We start from the raw sequence: 26,066 nt of genomic DNA, 5'->3' as shown, positions 1-26,066 counted from the left end.
CAGCATTTCCCAACAAAAAAGAACTTTCACCTATTGTAGAGGTAATCGGAGATTCCACGTTCAGATCACAAATAGAATTTGAACTCTTGACTGACTCAAAGCAATAATGTCACCACCAAGTCAATGCCAATAGATCAATTTAAAAAAGTGAAAGTTAGAGGGGAAGCTGTTAGTTTATGTCGCCCTGAATAAACTGAACTTTTTAATCAATTACACTCCTATTATTATCCATTTAATCCATCTTCAAAATCTGAACAAGGGAATTGGAGCCCTGTATTTTAATGACTGCAGTGTTGCTCTGCTTTGTTTGGCAGAAATGTGCAAAAAACATTGCAAGTGTATATATTTTCAAACTGCATTGCAGATCCTAGTTTAAAAATATGGCTACAATATGCATTTTACACAAGATTCTAAATGCAGCAATAATTTGTCCATCTGCTCAGATATGGAGCTAACCACTCAATTTTCTGCCCTCCACTTTGTTCCTTAATCCTCATTTTGCACAAAGATTAAGGGTGACCTAATAGAAGAGCAGAAAGAAAATTTCCCCTGGAGGCATCCAGAACAAGGACATCTAACTTGAGATCCAGGTTTTTCAGTGGTGATGCCACAAGCAAGACTGAAGAATTTCCTCCCCAAAAGCTGTTGAGGTTGAAAAATTTAAACAGATTTTCAACAGCATTAAGGGTTATGAAACTATAGTAGGTGGATATAGCTCATCCATTATCTAACTGAATAGTGGAATAGACTCAAGGGACTGATGCATAGGCTTGTTCCAAAACAGAACTCCATATACATCATACAAGCAGGCATTATTTTTCACTAATCAGTTGCTTAAAAAAAACATGCCTAATTGGATCATTACACTCAGCAGTTGCATAACCAGAATAAAGACACATTTATAGATTTCAGCTGAAATTTTTATTTTGATATTAGAACATGATAAAACTACATTTAGCAAAATACAATTTGACAACATAAGCATGTGAAAAATTAGATTAAAAAGGCATTTTGAATCCTCGTTGAAAGTCAAAAATATTCCTCCTATCTTTGCCAAGACAGACCTGACAGGAGTGTTTAAGTTTACACGTGGTACCTGCAACTACCAATCAAATCCTTTTAGCAAGTTTCGAAACAAAACTGATAGTTGAGGATGTATTATGTCCACAGAAGGTAGAGCACAATTCATTTCATAGGGACATGACCTGGTACTATATAACGCAAGTTTCCAAGCATTGCTTACTAGTGGTTTTGAGATAAGTAACTTACAAAATCATTTACAAACGCACACCTTGAAAGTGTTCTGAAAATACCTTAAATGTCAATTTTCTTTTTGCTAACTGTCTGCACTGTGCAAAGGATCTTAGTATGTTGCTTTGCCTAAACTATGCACTGCCTCAAACGTGGTGGACACAGATTTGATAAATACATGGGAGAAAAAACCCTGCAGTGACGTGGGGTAAGAGCGGAGGAGTGGAACGAATTGGATTACTAGTCAAACGAGCCAACATGCTGAATGGACCAAATAGAATAGTATGGCACAGAAGGAGCCGATGATTATATAAAGATTTGAGCTCAGATTTACTTTTTTTTGCTGTCGATTTATGATAGGTTAAATGGGTAGATCACCCCCCCTTCCTAGACAAGTAGCTGTTCTTTACTTGGAAATCCAGACACTAATGGGAGATGGACTATAATTGTCTGGGATAGGGCGTGATTACTGTGCCAGATTCAGTGTGTGTGGACTATCCACTTATTTTCAGGAATCACTGGCAGATCAAAAGCAAGGACTCTACTCGTTTCCCATTCCCAATGCAAAGCAAAGATCACTCTGCAACTACCCAAAGTTCATTTGTCAGGCTCAATTATCTATTGACAATACAATTCATAAATGAGAGCCTACTGTTTTGCACTGGAAACTAATTCTGTGAGTTTTTGAACCAATTTCTGTGCTCAAGAACAATGGCAAGCAACTCCCTTTCATATCTATTAAGTTCCTCTAAAATCTAGATCAGTTGTTAGAAATACTCTAATAGCTCAAAAATCCTGTTACTGAGTGGCTGTGTAAAAAAATGCAAGTAATCAATCTTTAATTATCTCTGCAATGTGTTCTTCACTATCTATATGCAATAAGAGCAGAGTTCCCAGTTGATTAAAATTGATTCTGGGACCTTGTATTAAAATTAACACTACATTATCTCCCAAGTGGCAAGTACAATAGAAATTTCGCATGAATAGCCACTGTGCTAAAGGCAATTTTGAAACTTTAGCAACAATGTGGGTGAACTTGGCAGCAAGTGGGCTCACTGCTGAGTTTATCCATATGGACCACCTTCACTGCTGCTTTAGTCAGAACCAAATACAAAAACAGCAAATCATGTCATGCGGGTTTTGGGGGGGGTAGCCTGTGGTGTACTAGCCTTTTGACAATCATTGTACAGGTACTTACACTTGAATAATGAATACTTGGTCATTTCAGAGTGTGAGCAGCAACATTGGAATTGCATCCCAAAAAAGGATGGAGAAAAGTTGTAAAATTCAAAAAGATTGAAATATTGAGGGCTTAAAATCATAATAGATTGGCATTCAATTTCTCAGAAGAGCAACCCTTCCCCTAAAGGGGCAGAGTGGTGGTGGTGAGATATGTACATTCTGCTCACTTACACATTGCCCAGCCTAACTCCCATGATGAAAGCAATAGCACGGAGGGGCTTTTCTGAGGATGTGGTCCTTCTTGGTAGTAGTCAGATATTTAAGCTCTTCAGGGGACAGAGCAACTCTGGAAAAACCCTCCCCACCCAATTAAAACAGCCGTATCCCTTTCTGTCTTGCACTCAAAATATATATTTTGGCTGCTAAAGTGGTTCCAACATTAGTCACTTTTGAAGCACCACGAAACAGAATCACCATATTCACTGAGATCTCTTGTTGCTTGCTCCACATTCTTTTATAAACTCATTTGTTATAATGGCAAAAGCGAGCTTAAGGTCATGTGCCATTTAAAACACTTTGCATATCTGATTTGCATGCCACAGTCAAGTTTTTCTGCATTGACAAGTTAGAAAAATGCAGCCTTTTCAGTTCAAGCATCACGTGTGGTGATATTGGTTTTGGAGTAATTTACTTACGAAATGTCAACACATCTGCTTCCCAGGATGCAAGGGAAAATTTACAACCACTTGCAACACCGCTGACTTGAGAGAAAGTGAACCTGTACAAAATCCCACTATTCTAGATTAATCATCGTAAGTTTTATTTGACAACCTGCAAAATACACAATATTTTGTGCAAGGAGTTCATTTTGACTATTGTCTACACAGACAAATCAACATTAGATAAAAAATAAGCACGAGGGATGCAACCCAATTTTAGTGACTCCATGCTTCTCCAAGCATCGGCATTACGATTGGCCTGAACTCCCTATCAATATCCAGATATCAGCTGAAGCATTGGAGTCAAGCTGCCCTGTCCACTCCACCTTTGAAAGAGCCATACCAAAGCATGAATCACTATTTCCCTGGGGAAGAAGAACATTTAGCCAAGATCAGCCAGCTCAGCAAAGGGATTGAACCAGAGATCACTGGTAATTTAAAAAAATAATTCAAGTTTTAATCAAATTTCTGGAGCTGCATTGAAATAATTTGATTTCTTTTATAATGAAGCCAATGATATGCCAGCAGTATATAAAAATGCTGCCTTTACATGACATTAAAAACTCTCCATCCACCTTACCTCGGGAGGGGAAAACTACATTTATTCTCATTAGTTCTGCATGCATCTCTTGGGCATACTGAAAAACAGTACTATTGTGAAGATGCTGGTAACTTTACCGGAAACATTTCAACACAACTATCTGGGAAGATAGGAAAAAAAATCATTCTTTAGCCCAATAGGGATTGCAGCAAGTTGCTCAAAAAATCCACCACTACTCTAGCATGGCAATTGTTAAGGAATAAGATAATGTGCTACCTAAATACTAAAGTTACAGGAAAAAACATCAGCAAAACAAGGCAGGGTTTCAATAAGAACTATATGTGCATTCAACATTACAAAACATTGTTGCTCCTTAACCCAATTTTAAGAACTTAGTGGTGTATTGAAGATTTGCTACGAAAACGTCTTAAAACTTACCTAGCAATCAGAAAACACTCACCATCTGCCAGGTGATATGCAGAAATGAGGTTTGTGCAACCCATTATAATGCACACTTTTGTGGAATATTTATTTAAAGCGATGCACAAGAAAAACAATTTTATGAAATTGCATTCAATATTACAGATAGATAAAAACTAACAAAAAGACCAATTAATGAAATCAATGTGAAAAAACCGCACATGAAGCAGGTAAAGAAATCATTCTGAATAAAAATGAATTTATAATCAAGTCAAAATTACTTCCAATAACTATACATATTATGCATTTAAGTAAACAAAAGATCTAAACTCCTTTGACAGAAATTCACCACTTCCTACTTACCATATTTTACATCAACTTTCACTCACTTGGGGGTAAAAGTCCACTTTTGACATTAACATTTAGTCAGCACTCTCAACGGAAGGTGATCTGGACCGGGAACGAGACTTTGACCGGGAACGAGACCTGGACCGAGAACGGGATCGCGCATGCTCCGCCGACACTGGTGACTTGGATGGTGAAGGGGAGCGGCCTTTCTGCTCCTTAGCAGGAGCAGGTGATCTACTACGGGAACGTGATTTACTGTGACTCCTACTCTTTGATCTACTGTAGGACTTGCGGCCCCTGGAACGAGATCGACTACGTGATCGGCTACGAGATCTGGAAGAACTGCGGGTACGGGAACGGGATCTGCTGCGTGATCTGTTTTAAAAAAAAAATCAAGCAGGGAAGAAATTACATCATTTTGTGCTACCTCAGCCTCAAAATTCAGTGCAGCCGGTTACCTGAGTTTTGGAAATAGATTGGAGTGAGCGGTTTTGAAAGTAAACCTGCAGTGTACACAACCCATTCCACAAAGGTTCAAGCCACACAAGACTGCCATTATCTCCGATTCTACTGCTTTGATAGGACATGGTCCTCTGAAACATCATTGGGTTCTCTATCCAGTGGAACATTAACTCAATTTAGAGAAATTGGCTCTACACAAATGCCAAGAGATTGCAGAAAGTTGTTAACCACACTAGGATGGTCTTTCTGGTATTTAGGCAGAATGGTAGAACATTTACCTGTACTGTTTACGCTCTTCAATCAGTCGGATCCTTCTTCCATTAAGCTCTGTGCCCGAGAGCTTATCGAGTGCATTCTTCAAGTCACTGTAAGAGGCAAACTCTACAATCCTATAAAGGAAAAGTCAAGTAACTGTCAGAAAAAACTGTTAAGGCGCTTTGGTGGAAGAAAAGTGACCTGATAGAGATTTTTAAAGTCATACAGGTAAGTCCAAGACAAAAAAGGGAGGAATCTAAATATAAAGTAGCAATTAACAAAATGAGGCAAATTTTGGAACAGAGTCTTTATGCAGAATAGTGAAAACGTTGACCTTGCTGACAGAGCGGATGAAGCAGATGGTCTGACATATATGAGGAGGCGTGAGATAAGATCAGAAAATATATGGGGGTAGGCTTGTGCAGTATATGAGCCAAATCACTTGCATGTACATTCTAGGCAAAAGGAAAGCAAAAGTAAAATGCGTTTCCTGGAAAAAGCACAAATCCCAAGTTGCACTTCAGCATTTGGTGTCATAAGCCACACACTACTACATACTGCACCAAAAATAACAGAAACACCATTAATTAGTTCTTTCCAACTGATTTGGACCATTGTTGCAACCAAACCGAAACTTGTCACAGATCTGCAAAATTCTAATTTAATATTTCCCTGCAAACAGAACAGCTTTGTCCAGATCTGAATAATGTTCAGTTAGTAGGTAAAACATAAGACCATAAGATGTAGGAGCAGAATTAGGCCATTCGGCCCATAGAGTCTGCTCTGTCAATCATGGCTGGTAAGTTTCTCAACCTTATTCTCCTGCCTTTTCCCCCATAACCTTTGATCCCCTTTCCAATCAAGAACCTATCTGTCTTAAATACACTCAATGACCTGGCCTCCAAAGCCTTCTGGGGCAATTAATTCCACAGATTCACAACCCTCTGGCTGAAGAAATTCCTCTTCACCTCAGTTCGCCCCTTTGTGAGGCTGTGCCCTCGGATGCTAGTCGCTCCTAATGGAAACCTCTTTCCCATGTCTACTCTATCCAGGTCTTTCAGTATTCTAAGTTTCAATGAACTCCCCCATCATCAAAACCATGGAGTCCATTGTAGAATAGCAACTTGGTTGCGAATTGATTTACTGAAAAAAACTATAATTTTATCTACACAAGTGGAAGCTTAGGCAGTCAGTTAAATTCCTCGCAGGTGCAAGATCTGAGGGGACTTAATATATGCTTCAGTTACATAACTATTCTGAGGCAAAAGTAGCATTCCAGCCTGAAGTTTTTAACCCCAATCTAAACGCATGTACATGACAATATTTGCATTGTTGAGATCAGATGAGGGTCATCAAGCAGTTAAGATATCAACTCATTCCTGTCACTTACCCTTCATTGAGTTTGTGCCTGTGCGCATCCGCAAAGGTAACTTCTCCAGCCTGTCGCATAAAATCTTTCAGATCCTAAGTAAGACCAGATCAGTTAGGTAAAACAGAGCACAATAAGACATGCAAGCTTGTTATTTTCCAATATACAAGATTATTGGAAAAATGTTAAAAAGCAATTCTAATTTATCAAAATGTGTATTACCTTCCTGTACAATTCCCTAGGCTATTCAACCAGCCAAATGTAACAAGCGCTCGCAGAGGTATCACCACGACTGGAGACCAGATGGTGCTCTTCACCACCCACTTGACCGACGCTATCATTCGATACGAGCCTTCCCGGACATCACCCTACCTTAAAGGCAGACGCTGACATGGGAACAAACATTGCTACTCTTGCGCCGTGACCAGGGACTCCTCACCTCACTCCAATCGAGCTTCCAACCAACCCTACTAGCGAATTTCTCCCATTCCTTTCAATCAAGGACCTCATTTTAGAGTGGGCGCCCAGAACTCTTGACTTTAGGAAGATACCATTTTTCGGGGTGCAGCATGGAACACTGGCATTAACCAAGTGCCCACCATGTAGGTCAGACCACCACACACAGATCTAGATCACCAAATGACAAACGTAGGAGCGGACTGGCATTTCAACTAGGCCCAAGAGACCAAGCCAGAGCGATTAGGAAAACCAACGGCACTCCTCGTCACAAGGCCAACGACATAACGAGAGGCTGGTAAATAAAGGTTTTAATACTTGGTTAAACTTTGTAAACATTTAAGCATAAAAACCAAATAAACGTCATACTTAAGGCTTTCAAGGTTAACAAACAAACAAGTTAACACGGAGTTAACTACTTCCAGAAAACTGAAACTAATAGTGCTGCAAATTAAACAGTTCACAATCTCTTCAGTGTCACACACTAGCTGCACAGAGGACGGGTATGCAATCAGCACCCCCCTAATATTGTTAGAAGCATGCCCAGTATCTTCCTTCATTGTGGGCAGGTTGTCTACTTCCCATCCCCAGTCAGCTGAGAGAAGGAACTATCCATGTGAGTAATCATGGGCACAAACCCACAACTCACTTCAAATATGCTGTTTCACCTCTTCCCTCAATGAGGACAACAGGATTAGAATCACCTGAGACACTCAGCAAATCATATTCAAACGTAATAGGGCTGGAGTTCAGAGAGAACAATAATTCAGGTCAAAATGAGACCTTCCAAAATGGTGTTTTTTTTTCTCTTGTAAAACTGAAAAAGTTAAAATTGTGCGCACGAAAATACTTAATGCATTTTTTTCAACAATTCACAAGACATTACAAGTACAACTACTTAAGGACAACAGGTTATACTTGACAAAGCCATTTTACAGTAAAGGGAACACAGACCCCAGTTTTTCAGTTCCGGTGACCAGTTTGAAAGATGTAGATCCAGATAAAAGGTTATGTTAAGTTTTTGTAAATGTTACTACCGACAGGCTTCTTCATAGTTTAACTAACTAATTAAGTGCTTTTCATCAAGGAAAATACAGCCACTTCCCCATTTCCAGTGCCAATTTAGCAACAGTTTATTCATTAAAAACTGCAGCCTGTCCAAGTTACTTACAGCTAAATGACAATTTGCCACTTAAAACATTAGTTTTTGATTTGGTCAATGGATAAGCTTTTAGCTAATCCAGGAAGACAAATTGATATGTCACAAGTGTGCCCTTCATTGTAAATGGATTCTAGACTAATCTTGAAAGCCTGATTCATATTTAATTCAAACGGAAATACCAGTTTCATTTTAAACAGAGTCAGCCGTTTACAAAAATACAATTTAATGTTCCACATAAATACCTGCCAGCTAACTCTGGAAGACAAATTCTCAACAATCACTCTGTTTTCTGTACGAATTGGAGGCCCATTTCTGAAAGACAACAAATGGAGAGGTCTCAACATTATTAAGATAAAAGTGCTGGGGCATTGGAGTCTAGAGACAATTCACAGAAAGCAAAGACTTTCTGAAAATGGCCAATTTATTCTCTTCCTCAGTGAAATTTAGAAGCTCGGTCAAATGATAAACTTCTCAAACGGGACATGCTAAGCCATGAACATTAGGAGGCCCCATGATTTAAATCAACCTGAACAGTGACAACTGCACAACTAGTGTCACCATCTGAGGAGAGTATACATCAGCCACAACTCCCATTGCCAACTATAATTAATGTAGTAATCTCTAATTAATATTAGGTTTGGTTGTGCTGAAACCTGCAGCCGACCCTCAATGCACAGATTCAGGAATGGATACTTGGAAGCCAGAATACCCAGTTCTCAGACTGTGCTTTAGATTTTTAATGTAATAGTTTTTCCTATTACATCCAGAGCCAAGCAATTGTGAATCTCAGGTTTATCAAATGAGACAAACATATTCAAACAATTTGATTCATTAAAGTATGATGCAATTTTGTATCTGCGATCTACAAGTTATTTCTTCAAGCCACTGTGGAAAAACAACATTTGGGCTCACCTTCCTCCTCCACTACTACCACCACCACGAGACCAACGCTGGTTAAAACGACCTTGAAATCGTCCCCCTCCACGTCCACCCCGAGGGCGTGCTCTGGCATGTTCAACTGTAACTCTGAAAATGTTAAATCATTAATATCCAAAATTATCACCATGTACATGTGTATCATAAATGAATGATTTCTGCATACCTCTCATTGCACAACTCTTTGCCATCCATCTCATACACAGCATCGTCTGCATCTCTGTAATCTTCAAACTCCTAAAAAGAAATTTAACTTTCATTAAAAATGATAAATGAATAGATGTCCTCAACCAATAGTGTATTTTATACAACTGTAAAATAAGTTCAAGACATTTCCTGTGGGATGTTTATATCAACATGCATCTTTTGGCATGTTTTCGAGGCTGCAGTTATGGTGTTGCAATGAAAATTTGAAAATTACTGCTTGCTCTGTTTCAGCCAAGAAAATGCTTCAAATTCTGAAACAATGAATGATGCAAACATTTCAGAGACAGGTTGAATTTAACAGTCTATAACACTAAGAGTACTTAAGCAATAGCTTTTTGCCATTTTGTTCTACAGCTACAGAGAGGGGAGGAGGGGGGGGGGGGGGGGGGGGGGGGGAACTTACCACAAATCCAAAGCCATTCTTCAAATCAATTTCCTTAATTCGTCCATATCCTTTGAAAAACTTCTCCACATTTTTCTCTGTAGCATGAGGGCTCAGTCTACCAATGAACACTCGAGAACTCATTCTGAACAATCAACACTGTTTAAAAAAAAAGGGTAAAACAAAAGTCTTTAAATTGCTTTGCTGAACCACCAGCTGAAATATCATTCAGGCATCAGCGACAGATACGGCTCGAATGTGATCCTATAATGAGCTTGGCCATTTGCCAAGATACTTGAAGGCACCTATATCCAGTCAAGTCAATACTATGACCACTGCAATGCTCTTTTGGAAAGCAGCATACTCTTAACTAGACCCATGCATCTATGAACTCCTCCCCCTAAGGAGAGCTGGTCACAACTGATAAATATAGTGAAACTATAATTGCAATCAGCACACTAGTGGGAGTTCAAAAGTTCCACACAGCAAAAATTCCAAAACTAGTCAATATTAAAGAAATGTTCGTATCCTTTAGGAAAATGAAACTTAAATCAATTTAATCCTTTTAAAAACACCAAAAGGTCCTGAAAATCAACCTAACCTGCACATCTTTGGACTGTGGGAGGAAACCGGAGCACCCAGAGGAAACCCACGCAGACATGAGTTTGCACATTCTCCTCGTGTCTGTGTGGGTTTCCTCCGGGTGCTCCGGTTTCCTCCCACAGTCCGAAGATGTGCGGGTTAGGTTGATTGGCCAGGTTAAAAATTGCCCCTTAGAGTCCTGAGATGCGTAGGTTAGAGGGATTAGCGGGTAAATATGTGGGGGTAGGGCCTGGGTGGGATTGTGGTCGGTGCAGACTCGATGGGCCGAATGGCCTCCTTCTGCACTGTAGGGATTCTATGATTCTATTCTATGATTCTTAAAACAAGCCTTCTTCAGAAGTGTTTAATATATTTCCAAGTTAACTAAGTGAGCCACTTACAACTCTGTAACAACATCAGCAGAGGACAAAAAGTAACAGCCAACAAGACACTACTTATCAGATGCAGAACTGAAAGCTATACAAATTTTGCTTCATATTATGCAAGTCACCAAAACCATTTCAAAGGACAAGACGGGAAATTGAAATGATTTTTTAAACAATGCTTTTAACACATGGCCCTTCCTCTCATGGCTGCCACCATTTTAATCCATGGATTAGAGACCAACAGGCCATCAATTTACATTTTACCGAACAACATTCAAATGCTGAAAGCAAACACTACAGATACTAGAAATCTGAAATAAAAACAGAAAATATTGGAAATACTCAGTCAAATCTGTGGGTGGAGGAAGTTAATAGTTCAGGACTGTGACTTTTTATTTACTGTCAGAAAGTAGAATCGGCTCTTTCCATAGATGCTGCCAGTCCTACTGAATATTACCAGCTATCTCAATGGGCTATGTTTGAAACTTTAAATGGGGAAAGCTAAAGGCGTGCTGAGACAGCTGGAGTTTGGCCTTTAACATAAGGAATACACCATCTCCTGCCACAGACCAGGAAGGCATCAGGAACAGTTGTGCATGTGCACTCAGTTCACGCAGCCATTGGTGCATACATAACTGTGCCTGCCGCCTTTCTGATCAGCAGGCGCACTGGTGAAGTTTGAAAATCCAAAGACAACGAAGACCCGTGCCAGAACTACCTTGCCCAGAAGTTTCTTGCTCAGATGAGGGTGGGGGAAATGTTTTGGGCAGCAGTTGCAGAGCCATTACACAAGTTGGAAAGACTGCAGCAAGTTCCTAAACGGCACAGCAAGCTCACATGGCAGTTAATGGGACCCTTAATCCCAGTGTTCTGGTCTTAGAATCCTACAGTGCAGGATGAGGCCATTCGGCCCAGCGGGCCTGCGCCAACCACGATCCCACCCAGGCCCTACCCACATAAGCCCTTGCATTTATCCTAGCTAATCCCGCTGACACCAAGGGACAATTTAGCATTGCCATTCCACCTAACCCACACATCTTTGGACTGTGGGAGGAAACCGGAGGACCCAGAGGAAACCTACACAGGCACAGGGAGAATGTGCAAACTCCAGTCAGTGACCCATCCAGGAATCAAACCCGGTCGCTGTGAGGCTGCGGTGCTAACCACTGTGCCACCATGCCGTCCATTAAGCCTCATACAATGATTTATTTAAAGGTAGTAAATTTAACTCTAAGCAAGAGACCAGAGTAATTTAACTGAGCAAGAGACCTTGAGACAAGTAGTTTGGGCACAGTTCCAAGGTTTGTTGCACTATGGACAGCAGGGTGGCAGTGGTTAGCACTGCTTTCTCACAGCGCCAGGGTCCCTGGTTCAATTCCAGCATTGGGTCACTGTGAGCAGTTTGCACGCCCTCTCCGTGTCTGCAAGTGCTTTCTCCGGGTGCTCCGGTTTCCCCTCTCAGTCCAAAGATGCACGGGTTAGGTTGATTGGCTATGCTAAGTTAACCCTAGTGTTAGGGGGACTAGCTAGGGTAAATATGTGGGGTTACTGGAATAGGGCCTGGGTGGGATTGTGGTCCGAATGGCCTTTTTCTGTACTGTTGAGATTCTATGAAATGCTGTATCTGACATTCATTAGAATTCAAATTTCACCATCTGCCGTGGCGGGATTTGAACCGGGGCTCCCCAGAACATTAGCTCAGTTTCGGGATTAATAGTCTAGCGATAATGCCGGTAGATCGTTGCCTCCCCTAGGCATCTAGAAATAAGCAGCTAGAGAGTCACATATTGCAACTGGCATTGCCAATACTTGTTCAATGGCATCTTCCCCTCTTACTCCCATGGTTTTGTTCCACATTTTCAGGCAAACTTTTAGGATGGTGCAACTCCTGAATCACTAACTGCATCTTGCAAGTGCTTCCCCCACGACTAAACACAGCCTAATTAGGGCAGGCCACACGACCCATCAAGCCTGCTCTGCCAGTCAATAAGAACACGGTTGACTTGATTTTGTACCCTCCACTTTTCCTGTCTGTCTCCCCCCCCGTAACACTCCTGCCGATTGGAAATCTATCTAACTTAGCCTGGAATTATATTCGATGGCTCAGCAAACACACTCCCCGCCCCAAAACTGGAGAAGTCCAAAGATTAACAAATGGGGAAGAAATCCCTCCTGATCTCAGTCTGAAATGGAGAGCGTGGCCCCTGAAGCTAGATTCCTCGGTGATTTTCAGGCCAGCCTTAAATCAGAGGGGGGAGGAGGGGACAGAGAGAGAGAGTGGCTTGGTGGCCAAACCCAGCCTGGGGTGGGTTAAGGGACTGGGGCAGAGGCTGGCTGCCCTCCCCAGCTCAGTGGGAACAGGAGCAATAATAACCCCGAGGTTCAATCCAGTGCCCCCCCCCCCCCCCCCCAGCCTGACTGAGTCAATGAGCTTCTTGCTTCCCCTTTCTTCTCCCGCAGCACTTCCGGCTCCATTTTAAGTTTTAAACCTCCAGAACCCGCAATATTTAATTGTTTTTTTGCTGAAGAATCTCCCCAGTTGTTTATTCGGCCTGTCTCCAAATGGCGGCCGCGCCCTGGGCCCAGGGACCCCACCCGGCCGCTCTCTCTCCCCTCCCCCCCCCCTCCCCCAGCCGCCTCATGGTTGCGGCGCCTCCGAGGGCGGGGGAGGAGGGGTAGGCCCGACTCGCAGCCCGGGGCCTCGATTTCCAAGGCGGGCCCGGCACAGCGGCTCCTGACACAAACTAACAAATAAAAATAAATAAATAACCAAACAAACCGAGCGGCACAGCTCTCCCCCCACCTCCCCGGTGAAAGGGCAGCGAGAGCGGGCGGCGGGTTTGACTTTATCGCTGATTTTCCTTTCCTCGCGATTCACTCACCCGGACTCGGCTCCAATGACGCAGTGAAAATAAAATCCGCTCACAAAATGGCGACCGCCTGTCAATCACCCGCGCATCACTTCCGGTTTTCCGCCCCATTGCATCACCCCCAGTACGTCACCTCCGGTTCCCCGCCCCATTGCGTCCTCCGCCTCGCATCATTTCCGCCCCCTTATTGTGCCCCCTTAATCACGTCACTTCCGCTCCTGCTCAGAGCCTGAACTCTCTCCACCATCACCCTATTGAGTTTATTTGGTTTGACCTTAAAAGAGGCCATTTATTTCATTTAGACCAGTGGTTCCCAAAGGGTGCGGCGAGAGAGGATGACAAGTGTGCCGGGAAGATTCAAGGACAATCAAAGAAACATTTAAACATGGATAGATATTTTTCCAAAGTGAGAGCAAGGGCATCAAGTGATGCTGAGGACGTTCCGAGTCCACGTTGTGATCCAGAATCGCCGTTCGAACAGAGTGCTGAAGAAGAGTCGTTTAATTCTACACCAGTAGCAGGCCCAATCAAACCTCCAAAAAATAAAGTTTGTCGACAATATATGGATAGCTATCTGAGTCTCGGTTTCACATGGACTGGAGATGAAAACGTACCTCGGTCAATGTGTTTGATCTGTGGTGAGAAGCTTCCCAATTCCAATATGGTCCCAAGCAAGATGAAAAGACATCCGTTGTCAAAACATGGAAATCTGGCAAACAAGGATGTTCAATATTTTGAAAGGCTTTTGGAACAGCAGAAATGCCAACGATCATATTTTGAAAAACGAATGACAGTCTCAGATAAGGTGCAGATTGTATCTTACCAAGTGGCTGAATTGATTGCTCAACAGACAAAACCACATACAATAGCTGAAAAATTGATTCGGCCTGCCTGCAGCTTGATCGTAAAAACTTTGTTGGTGATGATGCTGAGCGAGAAGTTATGGAAATTCCTTTGTCTGATAATACAATTCGCAGAAGAATAGTTGGTATGTCAGCTAATATTGAGAAGCGTGTTTCCAAAAGTATGAAAAATTCTAAATTTGCTATTCAAGTTGATGAAACGACCGACATTAGTGGAAAAGCACAGTTGCTTGCCTATATCAGATTCATTCACAATGACAAAATAATCACACAGTTCCTATTTTGCAAGGAACTTGAAAAACATACCAGAGGACACAATATTTTCCAAACCTTGTCTGAGTATTTGGAAAAAGTTGAGATTTCATGAGATTCTTGTATTGGAATTTGTACGGATGGAGCGCCATGTATGATTGGGAATGTGAGAGGTTTGGCGGCACTCATCAAACAGAAAAATCCAGATGTAATATCAACTCACTGTTTTACACAGAGAGGCACTAATCACCAAGACCCTTGAAGCTGATTTGAAGTTGGTTCTAGATCAGACTGTGTGCATTGTGAACTTCATCAAAGCAAAACCACTAAAGGTGCGATTATTTGCTCAACTCTGCAAAGACATGGAATCAAAACATCAATGCCTAATTCTGCACTCGGAGGTTTGCTGGATGTCCCGCGGAAAAGTTTTAAATCGGGTGTTGGAACTGAAGAACGAATTAAGAGAATATTTGGAACAAGAAGGGAACCCATTGTACCACCAACTGGATGACAATGACTGGTGTGCAAAGCTGGCATATTTGGCCGATATCTTTTCCCGGTTGAATGTGCTCAATGCCAGTATGCAAGGCCGCGATGACAATATCCTCACAACTACAGACAAACTAACTGCATTCAAAAAAAAGCTTCAGCTCTGGCTCGGGAGAGCGATGCAACCTAACCTCGAAATGTTCCCACTGGTAAAAAGTTTTAAAACGAGCAATGAATTGTACGGCCTCATACAGGAACATCTCGCAACACTGGTAGAAAAGATTGATTATTACTTCCCATCGTTGTCTACAGAAAAATTGGACTGGGTTAGAGACCCCTTTGCGGATTCCAGCTGTTCAGGTCTGACATTGGATGAGGAGGAGGAAATGGCCTGCATTTCGAGTGATCGCACCTTGAAAATGAAACACGGGAGTATGCCACTGGACTCTTTTTGGATATACAACCAGAACCAGTATCCACGCATCTCTTCAAGAGCATTAGCTATTCTTCTACAGTTCTCCACGACATATTGTTGTGAACAGGGATTTTCAGCTCTGACAAATATCAAAGACCAGAAAAGAGAAAGGCTCCTTTGTGTTGATGAGATGAGAGTTTGTTTGTCTCAAATTAGACCTAATATAAATGAGATTACCCGACAAAAACAAGCTCTCACCTCTCATTGAGTTTGTATACTTACTTAAGGTTACATATGTAAGAGGCTCGTCTATAAGTATATTTTGGGAATGAATCATGTTTTTATGTAGCTGCATTGTTTTATACTTTCTGGATGTCCCATGATCAAATTATAAAGTAGTTATGTTCTATGTTATGAATCAAGCACTGCTAGAAGTTGTTTTTCTTTGTTTTTGAATGTATTTCTTATCAATAAAAAATTCAGTGTGGCGCGAGCAAATTTTTATTCTGAAAGTGCGGCTCAGTGAAAAAAGTTTGGGAACCACTGATTTAGACCATAAGACATAGGAGCAGAATTAGGCCACTCAGCCCATCGAGTCTGCTCCATCATTCAATCATGACTGATATTTTTCTCATCCCCATTCTCCTGCTTTTTCCTCATAACCCCTGATCTCCTTATTAATCAAGAACCTATCTATCTCTGTCTTAAAGACACTCAATGACCTGGCCTCCTTTACTACTTCATCTTTTTATTTTTCCACTTTTGAAGGCTCACTCTTCACTTGTCTTCCAAACCTGACTCGGGGCCAACTGCCGCATTCTATCCTCAGATTGTCCCCAAGATTCTGCATCTTTGTTCTGCCATTGACACAATGGACGTTTTAAGCACCATTCCCAGCCTTTATCATCACCATTTACATTCCCTTTGTCCTATTATGGCCACCCTCTACCCCCTCCTCACAGTGTAAATCACGTCCTATTTTCTTTGTCTTTAGCTCTGACAAAGGGTCCATAAAACCATAAGATATAGGAGCAGAATTAGGCCATTCAGCCCATATAGTCTGCTCTGCCATTCAATCATGGCTGATAGGTTTTTCAACCACATTCCCCCGGCTTTTCCCTGTAACCTTTGATCCCCTTTCCAATCAAGAAGCTATCTGTCTCTGTCTTAAATACACTCAAATGACCTGGCCTCCACAGCCTTCTGTGGCAATGAATTCCACAGATTCACCACCCTTTGGCTGAAGAAATTCCTCCTCATCTCAATTCTAAAGGCTCATTCATTCCTTTACTCTGAGTTTGTGCCCTTGGGTCCTAGTCTCGCCTACTAATGGAAACATCTTCCTCGAGTCCACTCTATCCAGGCCTTTCAGAGTTCTGTGGGGAGGGAATAGAGCCAACGGCTGAAATTTTACCGACATGCCAACCTGAGGCTTGTAAGATCGCGCCCGAGGCCAACAGAGAATGCCGTTCTGTGAGCCTCGCCTGCCCCGATTCCAGGGCGGGCGTGCCGGTAAAATCAGGGCCAACGCTTCGCATCTACATGACCCTTGGTCAGAGCTGATGAAGGGTCATCTAGACTTGAAAGGTTGGCTCTATTCCCTCCCAGTAAGAAGTCTCACAACACCAGGTTAAAGTCCAACAGGTTTTATTTGGCAGCACGAGCTTTCGGAGTCTCGGTCTCCTCCTTCAGGTGAGTGAGGAGTTCTGTTCACAAACAGGGCATATACAGACACAAACTCAATTTACAAGATAATGGTTGGAATGCAAGTCTTTGCAGGTAATCAAGTCTTAAAGGTACAGACATTGTTTTGCTACCAAATAAACCTGTTGGACTTTAACCTGGTGTTGTGAGACTTCTTACTGTGTTCACCCCAGTCCAACGCCGGCATCTCCACATCATGACTACCGTCTCTCTCCAAGAAACAGAACTAGGCCATTCGGCCCTTTGAGCCTGCTCCGCTCATTCAATAGGATCATGACAGATCCAACATTCATAGAATCATAGAATCCTACAGTGCAGAAGGAGGCCATTCGGCCCATCGAGTCTGCACCAAACATAATCCCACCCAGGCCATATCCGCTTAACCCCATGTATTTACCCTGTTAATCCCCCTGACTCTATGGGGCAATTTACCATGACCAATCGACCTAACCCGCACATCTTTGGCCTCATGTCCACTTTCCTGCCTTTTCCCCTTGTAAATCCTTGATTCCTATACTGATCAAAAATCTATCCAGCTCAGCTGTAAATATACACAAGGACTTTAGTATCCACCCCAGAGACTCCCTCTTTTGGGGCCCTTCGGCCTCTGCAACATTAACATATATACACTTCCTCCTGCAAAGTAATTTTTATCAGATCAGGAGATACATGAGGAGGAATTAGGCCTTCAGCTCTTTTTTTATTTCTCCCAGCTCTCCAAAACTTGAATCATAGAATCTCTACAGTGCAGAAGGAGGCCATTCGGCCCATCGAGCCTGCACAGACCACAATCCCAGCCCCTATCCCCCTAGTCCCATGTATTTACTCTGCTAGTCTCGCTGACACTAAGGGGCAATTTAGCATAGCCAATGCACCTAACCAGTACGTCTTTCGAACTGTGGAGGAAACCGGCGGAAACCCACGCGGACATGGGGAGAAGGTGCAAACTCCATACAGAGAGTGACCCAAGGCCGGAATTGAACCCGGGTCCCTGATGCTGTGAGGCAGCAGTGCTAACCACTGTGCCACCATGTCGCCCTATGGCACAGTGCTGTGCCACCAAGCTGTCATTGCGGAATTCAATTGGATGACAACTTTGTTTTAGCGGTTTGGAATTGAGCTTTTTGAATAAGCAAATTACCACATTCAAATGAAATTGCTCGTCTGATATTTTTAAACGATATTGAGAGGGATTTTTTCTGTGAGTGAAGCATTTCTTTGTTAATGATTGTAGCCCTTGTTTCCCAGGCAAAGGACTTTTGCCATTACGACCCTACCTGGGAGTCTCTTTTCCAAGTCTGACTTGCCGGAGGTTTGATTACAGCACATCTGTAAGAATCATTTTGTTTACCTTATACAGGTTGGGCCCCCTCGGTATTTTTGCCTGTGGTTTTGTGCCAGCAGTTGTTGTGTGTGAAGTTCTGAAAACCAGAACGCCACCCTTGGACAGGCAAATAAGGAATTAGTAAGCAGAGTAGAGGGGAAAACCGAGGGCAGGGAAGAAGGAAAAACCTTAACATTTGCTAAAAAGTTTTAGAATCGATTACGTTTTATTTAATGAGATCTCTCACAAGGGGGGAAATTCCATTTTAAGAGGAATTGTCCAGCATGGAAGAAGGGTCATATTTGACTTGAAATAGTCACTCAGTTTCTCATAGAATCATAACAATCCTACAGTGCAGAAGGAGGCCATTTGGCCCATCGAGCCTGCACCAACAACAATCCCACCCAGACCCGATCCCCCACATATTTACCCTGCTAATCCGTCTAGCATACACATCCCGGGACACTAAGGAGTAATTTAGCACGGCCAATGCACCTAACCTGCACATCTTTGGACTGTGGGAGGAAACCGGAGCACCCGGAGGAAACCCACGCAGACACAGGGATAATATACAAACTCCGCACAGTGACCCAAGCTGGGAATCGAACCCAGGTCCCTGGAGCTGTGAAGCAGCAGTGCTAACCCACACAATTCCTCTTAAAATGGAATTTCCCCCTTTGTGAAAGGGGGAAATAAAATAAATCAAAATAAATCAAATAAAACGTAATCGATTTTCTCCTCACAAATGCTGCCAGACATGCTGAGTTTTTTTTTCATTCATGGGGTGTGGGCATCGCTGGTGAGGCCAGCATTCATTGCCCATCCCAAATTGCCCTTGAGAAGGTGGTGGTGAGCCGTCTTAGAATCCTTACAGTGCAGAAAAAGGCCATTTGGGTCATCAAGCCTGCACTGACAACAATTCCACCCAAGCCCTATCCCCGTAACCCCACACATATTTACCCTGCTAATTTCCTTGACACTAAGGGACAATTTATCATGGCCAATCCACCTAACCAGCACATCTTTGGAACAAACTAGAGCACCCGGATGAAACCCACGCAGACACGGGGAGAATGTGCAAACCCCACACAGTCTGCTTGAACTGCTGCAGTCCATGTGGTGTAGGTACACCCACAGTTTTTTCAACAAGTGCAAAGCCTGGAGTGGGAAAGAAAGGAAGAAAATGAGAAATCTGTGATAGGGTTTTTGGAAAAAATGACTAAGTGACAAAAGGAATGATGATGCAAGGTAATGGGGTAGTAGGTGGCACAGTGGTTAGCACTGCTGCCTCACAGTGCCAGGGACCCAGGTTCAATTCCCAGCTTGGGTGGCTCTGTGTGGAGTTTGCACATTCTCCCTGTGTCTGCATGGGTTTCCTCCGGGTGCTCCAGTTTCCTCCCACAGTCCAAAGATGTGCAGGGTTATGTGCATTGGCCACGCTTAAATTGCCCCTTGGTAGGTTAGGTGGATCAGCCATGGTTAATGGTGATAGGGCAGAAGGGAGGATCTGGCTGGGATGCTCTTTCGGAGAGCCGGTGCAGACTTGATGGGTCGGATGGCCTCTTTTTGCAGTGGGGATTCTATGGTTCTAATGGGACAAGAAACAAAAATTGAACAAAAATTCAATGTTTTACATTTCAGCCGCTGCCCGCCCCTTTCCTTCCATCCCAGAACCACGACAGGCTCCCTTTTACTCTCACCAACAGAAGATTCGCCATCATTTCCACCTCCTCCAGCAAGATGCCATCATCAAATACACGTTCCTCTTCCCTTTCAGCATTCTGCAGGGTCCCTTCCCTCTGTGACACCCAAGCCCACTTTTCCATCCACTGTGCTTTGCTTTGGTTTTCAGGTAAGTAGGTGTTGCTCAGGTTGGAGAAGTGGGGCGGGATTTTTCAGACGCGCTCAGCCCCGAAACTGGAAAATGTCACCCGAGGTCCATGGACCTTTCCACAGTCCACCCCTCACCCGCTCCGATTCCCGTGACGGGTGGTGGAATGGGAAAATTCACCCCTCAGTGTCTCCCCAGGACAGTGCAGAGCCCACCACTGTTCCTGTTTACAGGAAGATAATTGGGTGGCACAGTGGTTAGCACTGCTGCCTTACGGCGCCAGGGACCCTGATTAGATTCCGGCCTCGGGTCACTGTCTGTGTGGAGTTTGCACATTCTCCCTGTGTCTACGTGGGTTTCCTCCGGGTGCTCTGGTTTCCTCCCACAGTCCAAAGATGTGCAGGTCAGGTGGATTGGCTATGCTAAATTGCCCCTTAGTGTCGGGGGATTAACAGGGTAAATACCTGCGATCATAACTCTATCTCCTTTAGGCTTGCATTGGAAAAAGAGAGGATCAGGCAAGCTAGGAAAGTGTTTATATGGAGTAAGGGGAAATATGAAGACATTAGACAGCAAATTAAAGGAGTAAATTGGAAGGAGGTATTCTCGGGGAAATGTACTGAAGAGAAGTGGCAGTTTTTCAAGGAATGTCTGTCTAGAGTTCTACAGGACAATGTTCCGAGCAGACAGGGAGGTGTTGGTCGGTTAAAGGAACCGTGGTGCACGAAAGCTGTGCGGGACCTAGTCGAGAAGAAAAGGAAAGCGTACAAAAGGCTCAGAGAGCTTGGCGAAGATAGGGATTTAGAAGAGTATACGGCTTGTAGGAAGGGACTAAAGAAGGAAATTAGGAGAGCCAGAAGGGGTCACGAGAAGGCCCTGGCAGGTAGGATTAAGGAGAACCCTAAGGCGTTCTATAAATATGTGAAGAGTAAAAGGATGAGACGTGACGGAATAGGGCCTATAAAAGATGAAGGGGGGAAAGTCTGTACGGAGCCAGTAGAAATGGCAGAGGTGCTCAATGAGTATTTTGCCTCGGTTTTCACAGAGGAGAAGGACCTGGGTGGATGTACTGCGGGCGTGCGGTGGACTGAAAGGATTGAGTATGTGGACTTTAAGAAAGAGGTTGTGCTGGAATCTTTGAATGGCATCAAGATAGATAAGTCGCCGGGTCCGGATGGGATGTACCCCAGGTTACTGTGGGAGGCGAGGGAAGAGATTGCAGAGCCTCTGGCGATGATCTTTGCGTCGTCGATGGAGACGGGAGAGGTGCCGGAGGATTGGAGGATTGCGGATGTGGTTGCTATTTTCAAGAAGGGGAATAGGGATAGCCCAGGTAATTACCGACCGGTGAGTCTAACCTCAGTGGTTGGTAAACTGATGGAGAAGATCCTGAGGGACAGGATATATGAGCATTTAGAGAGGTTTAGTATGCTCAAGAATACTCAGCATGGCTTTGTCAAGGGCAGATCGTGCCTTACGAGCCTGGTGGAGTTCTTTGAAAATGTGACTGAACACATTGACGAAGGGAAGGCGGTAGATGTGGTTTATATGGATTTTAGCAAGGCGTTCGATAAGGTCCCCCATGCAAGGCTTCTAGAAAAAGTGAGAGGGCATGGGATCCAAGGGGCTGCTGCCCGGTCGATCCAGAACTGGCTTGCCCAAAGGAGGCAGAGAGTGGGTATAGATGGTCTTTTTCTAAATGAAGGTCGGTCACCAGTGGTGTGCCCCAGGGATCTGTTCTGGGACCCTTGCTGTTTGTCATTTTCATAAATGATCTGAATGAGGAAGCGGAGGGATGGGTTGGTACGTTTGCCGACGACACGAAGGTTGGTGGGGTTGTGGATAGTCTGGAGGGATGTCAGAAGTTACAGAGGGACATAGATAGGATGCAAGACTGGGCGGACAAGTGGCAGATGGACTTCAACCCAGATAAATGCGTCGTGGTCCATTTTGGTAGGTCAAATGGGATGAAGGAGTACAATATAAAGGGAAAGACTCTTAGTACTGTAGAGGATCAGAAGGACCTTGGGGTCCGGGTCCATAGGACTCTGAAATCGGCCCCGCAGGTGGAGGAGGTGGTTAAGAAGGCGTATGGTGTGCTGGCCTTTATCAATCGTGGGATTGAGTTTAGGAGTCCGGGGATAATGATGCAGCTATATAAGACCCTCGTCAGACCCCACTTGGAGTACTGTGCTCAGTTCTGGTCGCCTCACTATAGGAAGGATGTGGAAAAGATTGAAAGGGTGCAGAGGAGATTTACAAGGATGTTGCCTGGATTGAGTAGCATGCCTTATGAGGATAGGCTGAGGGAGCTCGGTCTTTTCTCCTTGGAGAGACGAAGGATGAGAGGAGACCTAATAGAGGTATATAAGATGTTGAGAGACATAGATCGGGTGGACTCTCAGAGGCTTTTTCCCAGGGTGGAAATGTCTGCTACGAGAGGACACAGGTTTAGGGTGCTGGGGGGTAGGTACAGGGGAGATGTTAGGGGTAAGTTTTTCACACAGAGGGTGGTGGAGGCGAACTCAATAGGGTCTTTTAAGAGACTCCTGGATGAGTACATGGAGCGTAATAGGATGGAGGGTTATAGGTAGGTCTAGAAGGTAGGGATGTGTTCGGCACAACTTGTGGGCCGAAGGGCCTGTTTGTGCTGTAGTTTTTCTATGTTTCTAATACATGGGATTATGGGAATAGGGCCTGGATGGGATTGTGGTCGGTGCAGGCTCGATGGGCTGAATGGCCTTCTTCTGCACTGTAGAGATTCTATGATTTCTATTCTATGACAGCAGCAAGTACAGGTGTTCATTTCTAGAGTAATGGAATTCAAAGTTATGTGAAACTTATGCAGAACCTTGGTTGATGCGATTACACTGAAGGGGATACAGAGGAGATTCACCAGGATGCTGCCTGGGATGGAACATTTAAGTTACGAAGAGAGGTTGGACAGGGTTGAGTTGTTTTCGTTGGAGCAGAAAAGGCTGAGGGACGACCTGATCGAGATGTACAAGGTTATGAGGGTTGTGGACAGAGTGGATCGGGAGCAGCTGTTCCTCTTAGTTTGAAGGGTCAGTCACGAAGTGACATAAATTCAAGGTGAGGGGCAGGAGGTTTAGGGGGGATGTGAGGAAAAACATTTTAACCCAGAGGGTGGTGGCAGTCAGGAATGCGCTGCCTGGGAAGGTGATAGTGACGGGTTGCCTCACATCCTTTAAAAGTACCTGGATGAGCACTTGCACATCATAACATTCAGGGCTATGGGCCAAGTGCTGGCAGATGGAATTAGGTGGGAGTTCAGGTGTTTCTAATGTGTCGGTGCAGACTCGATGGGCCGAAGGGTCTCTTCTGTACTGTATGATTCTAGACCACATTTGAGAATACAGTGTACATCTCTAAACTCCATTTTAAAGGATATAGAAAAATATGCAAACTGGCCTAGATTTTAATTTAGTCGGATTTAGTTTGCTTGATTAACGTGAGCATTTTTAAAGGCTAAATTCTGCAAATGGCTATCAAGGTCAAACGCCAATTTGTGTTAACACATATATAAAAGAAGCCATTTTGTGATTTGAATACCTGCTGCCAAACTATGCAATATTTTAATACTTTTAACCAATAGTTTTGAAAAGTAGCAACAGATGATTGATTATAAGTACCACCTCAATTATTCTGTAATTTAAGAATAATTAAGCAGATAGTTAATAAAAGTTAGATTACATCCATTTATTTGGTTTTCTACCAACATTCCTATCGGTGTTTTAAACATGCTGTGAAAATGTTTGTGAGAACGAGAGACCAACCTTTTTGGCCAACCAAATAAACTAATTTCAAATTAGCAAGGGGACAAATTAAAATGGGCAGCACCCAAAAGGAGGGGAACCGCCCGAAACAGAGGACAAAGTAGAAAGGAAATGGAGAACAAGAGATCCTGATCAAAACAAAACTTGACTGGGGTCAAATGAATAAGGCACTTGTGCAGGATTGATTTAAGGAACACATCTTGAAATAATCCATTGTCCTATGTTTAAGGCAATATGCACAGACGGGCAAATGCAGTTGAACTAACCCTTATACTACTGAACAATTAACTGCTAATAACTTTGAATCAGACAGGGGTAGTCTCAGAATTAGGTATAAAGTCGGGTTCTGGGAACATCATGCCTGTGTACAGCAAATAAAGGGAGCCTGTATCGGGTTTTCTCGGAGGGAGAGGTAGAATTCCTGTCAGCAGGAGCACGGGTAGTAAATGGGCCCGGGGATGGAGGTAGAATTCCTGATGCAGTGTGCCCCAGAAAGCACAGCTTACTCCCTAGAGAGAGTAAGAAGTCTCACAACATCAGATTAAAGTCCAACGGGTTTATTTGGAATCACGAGCTTTTGGAGTGCTGCTTCTTCATCAGGTGAGTGTTCCTTCATCACTCATCTGATGAAGGAGCAGTGCTCCAAAAGTTCGTGATTCCAAATAAACCTGTTGGACTTTAACCTGGTGTTGTGAGACCTCTTACTGTGCTCACTCCAGTCCAACGCCGGCATCTCCACATTATTCCTAGATGGAGGCAGAATTGTCCGTTGTAGTCATGGTGTATTATTGATAAATATACCTTGTGCTCTTTTAGTTAATTGATAAGTGTTATTTTGTTTTAATCCTTTATTTGATAAACTTTAGCACTATTTGCCAATTCAGTGTTGGATGTCTTTACCTGATGGTTATATTTGTCAAACTAAAACATTCTAAAGGGCTAATTTGGGATCCAGTAATAATTACGTTGTCTAAATTTATGAAATTGTAAAAACACACATAAAAGTACAACAATTAATTACAAAGTTGTTGCTGGAACTGGGGCAGGTACAGTGATCAAGAAAAACTGGGCATGTTGGAACTTTCTTTTGAGGGAGTGCAGCGAAGGTTTACCAGGCTGATTCCTGGGATGGCAGGTCTGCCATCTGAAGAGAGACTAAATCGGTTAGGATTATATTCACTGGAGTTTAGAAGAGTGAGAGGGGATCTCATAGAAACTTATAAAATTCTAATAGGGTTAGAAAGGGTAGATTCAGAAAGAATGCTCCCAATGGTGAGGGAGTCCAGAACTAGGGGTCATAGTTTGAGGATAAGGGGTAAATCTTTTAGGACTGAGGTGAGGAGAAATTTCTTCACCCAGAAGGTGGTGAATGTGTGGAATTCACTACCACGGAAAGTAGTTGAGGCCAAAATGCTGTGTGATTTGATAGAGGTTTATAAGACTTGATAGAGGTTTATAAGATGATGAGGGGGATAGATAGAGTGAACGTTCAAAGACTATTTCCTCGGGTGAATGGAGCAGTAACTAGGGGGCATAACTATAGGGTTCATGGTGGGAGATATAGGAAGGATGTCCGAGGTAGGTTTTTTACTCAGAGTGGTTGGGGTGTGGAATGGACTGCTTGCAGGGATAGTGGAGTCAGAAACTTTAGGAACATTTAAGAAGCTATTGGATAGGCACATGGAGTACTTCGGGATGATAGGGAAGAAATAGCTTGATCTGGGTTTCAGACAAAGCTCGGCACAACATCGTGGGCCGAAGGGCCTGTTGTGTGCTGTACTGTTCTATGATTTCAAGAAGAAATTAGATATAACTCTTGGGCCGCAAGGGATATGGGGGGGAGAAGGGGGAACAGGATATTGA

At 43.3% G+C, this 26,066-nt stretch overlaps 1 protein-coding gene across 2 annotated transcripts; it reads right to left on the bottom strand.

The window, feature by feature from the left end:
• Nucleotides 1–898: 898 nt before the first annotated feature.
• Nucleotides 899–13,639, bottom strand: LOC144506940 (serine/arginine-rich splicing factor 5-like). 2 transcript variants are annotated; one of them, XM_078233345.1, is made up of 8 exons: nt 13,541–13,639; nt 9,712–9,849; nt 9,268–9,338; nt 9,078–9,191; nt 8,408–8,477; nt 6,569–6,642; nt 5,202–5,312; nt 899–4,836 (listed from the first exon to the last, which is right to left on the bottom strand). In XM_078233345.1, exons 2-8 carry the CDS (start codon nt 9,832–9,834, stop codon nt 4,536–4,538), a joined length of 864 nt encoding a protein of 287 aa, XP_078089471.1. In that variant the 5' UTR covers nt 9,835–9,849; nt 13,541–13,639; the 3' UTR covers nt 899–4,535. The 2 variants fall into 2 exon arrangements, with proteins under 2 accessions (XP_078089471.1, XP_078089472.1); XM_078233346.1 differs by having other exon boundaries at nt 13,438–13,571.
• Nucleotides 13,640–26,066: the final 12,427 nt, after the last annotated feature.

The sequence above is a fragment of the Mustelus asterias genome, chromosome 18, assembly GCF_964213995.1.
Source record: "Mustelus asterias chromosome 18, sMusAst1.hap1.1, whole genome shotgun sequence".
Taxonomy (NCBI): domain Eukaryota; kingdom Metazoa; phylum Chordata; class Chondrichthyes; order Carcharhiniformes; family Triakidae; genus Mustelus; species Mustelus asterias.
This window is presented reverse-complemented; position numbering and strand designations above follow the sequence as displayed.

Coding starts and splice junctions, on each gene's coding strand:
- LOC144506940 (XM_078233345.1), bottom strand. CDS start 9,834: ATGAGTTCTCGAGTGTTCATTGGTAGACTGAGCCCTCATGCTACAGAG. Junction 9,192..9,267: donor AAAGAGTTGTGCAATGAGAG/GTATGCAGAAAT, acceptor TAACATTTTCAG/AGTTACAGTTGAACATGCCA. Junction 4,837..5,201: donor GAAGAGCGTAAACAGTACAG/GTAAATGTTCTA, acceptor TTTTTAAAACAG/ATCACGCAGCAGATCCCGTT.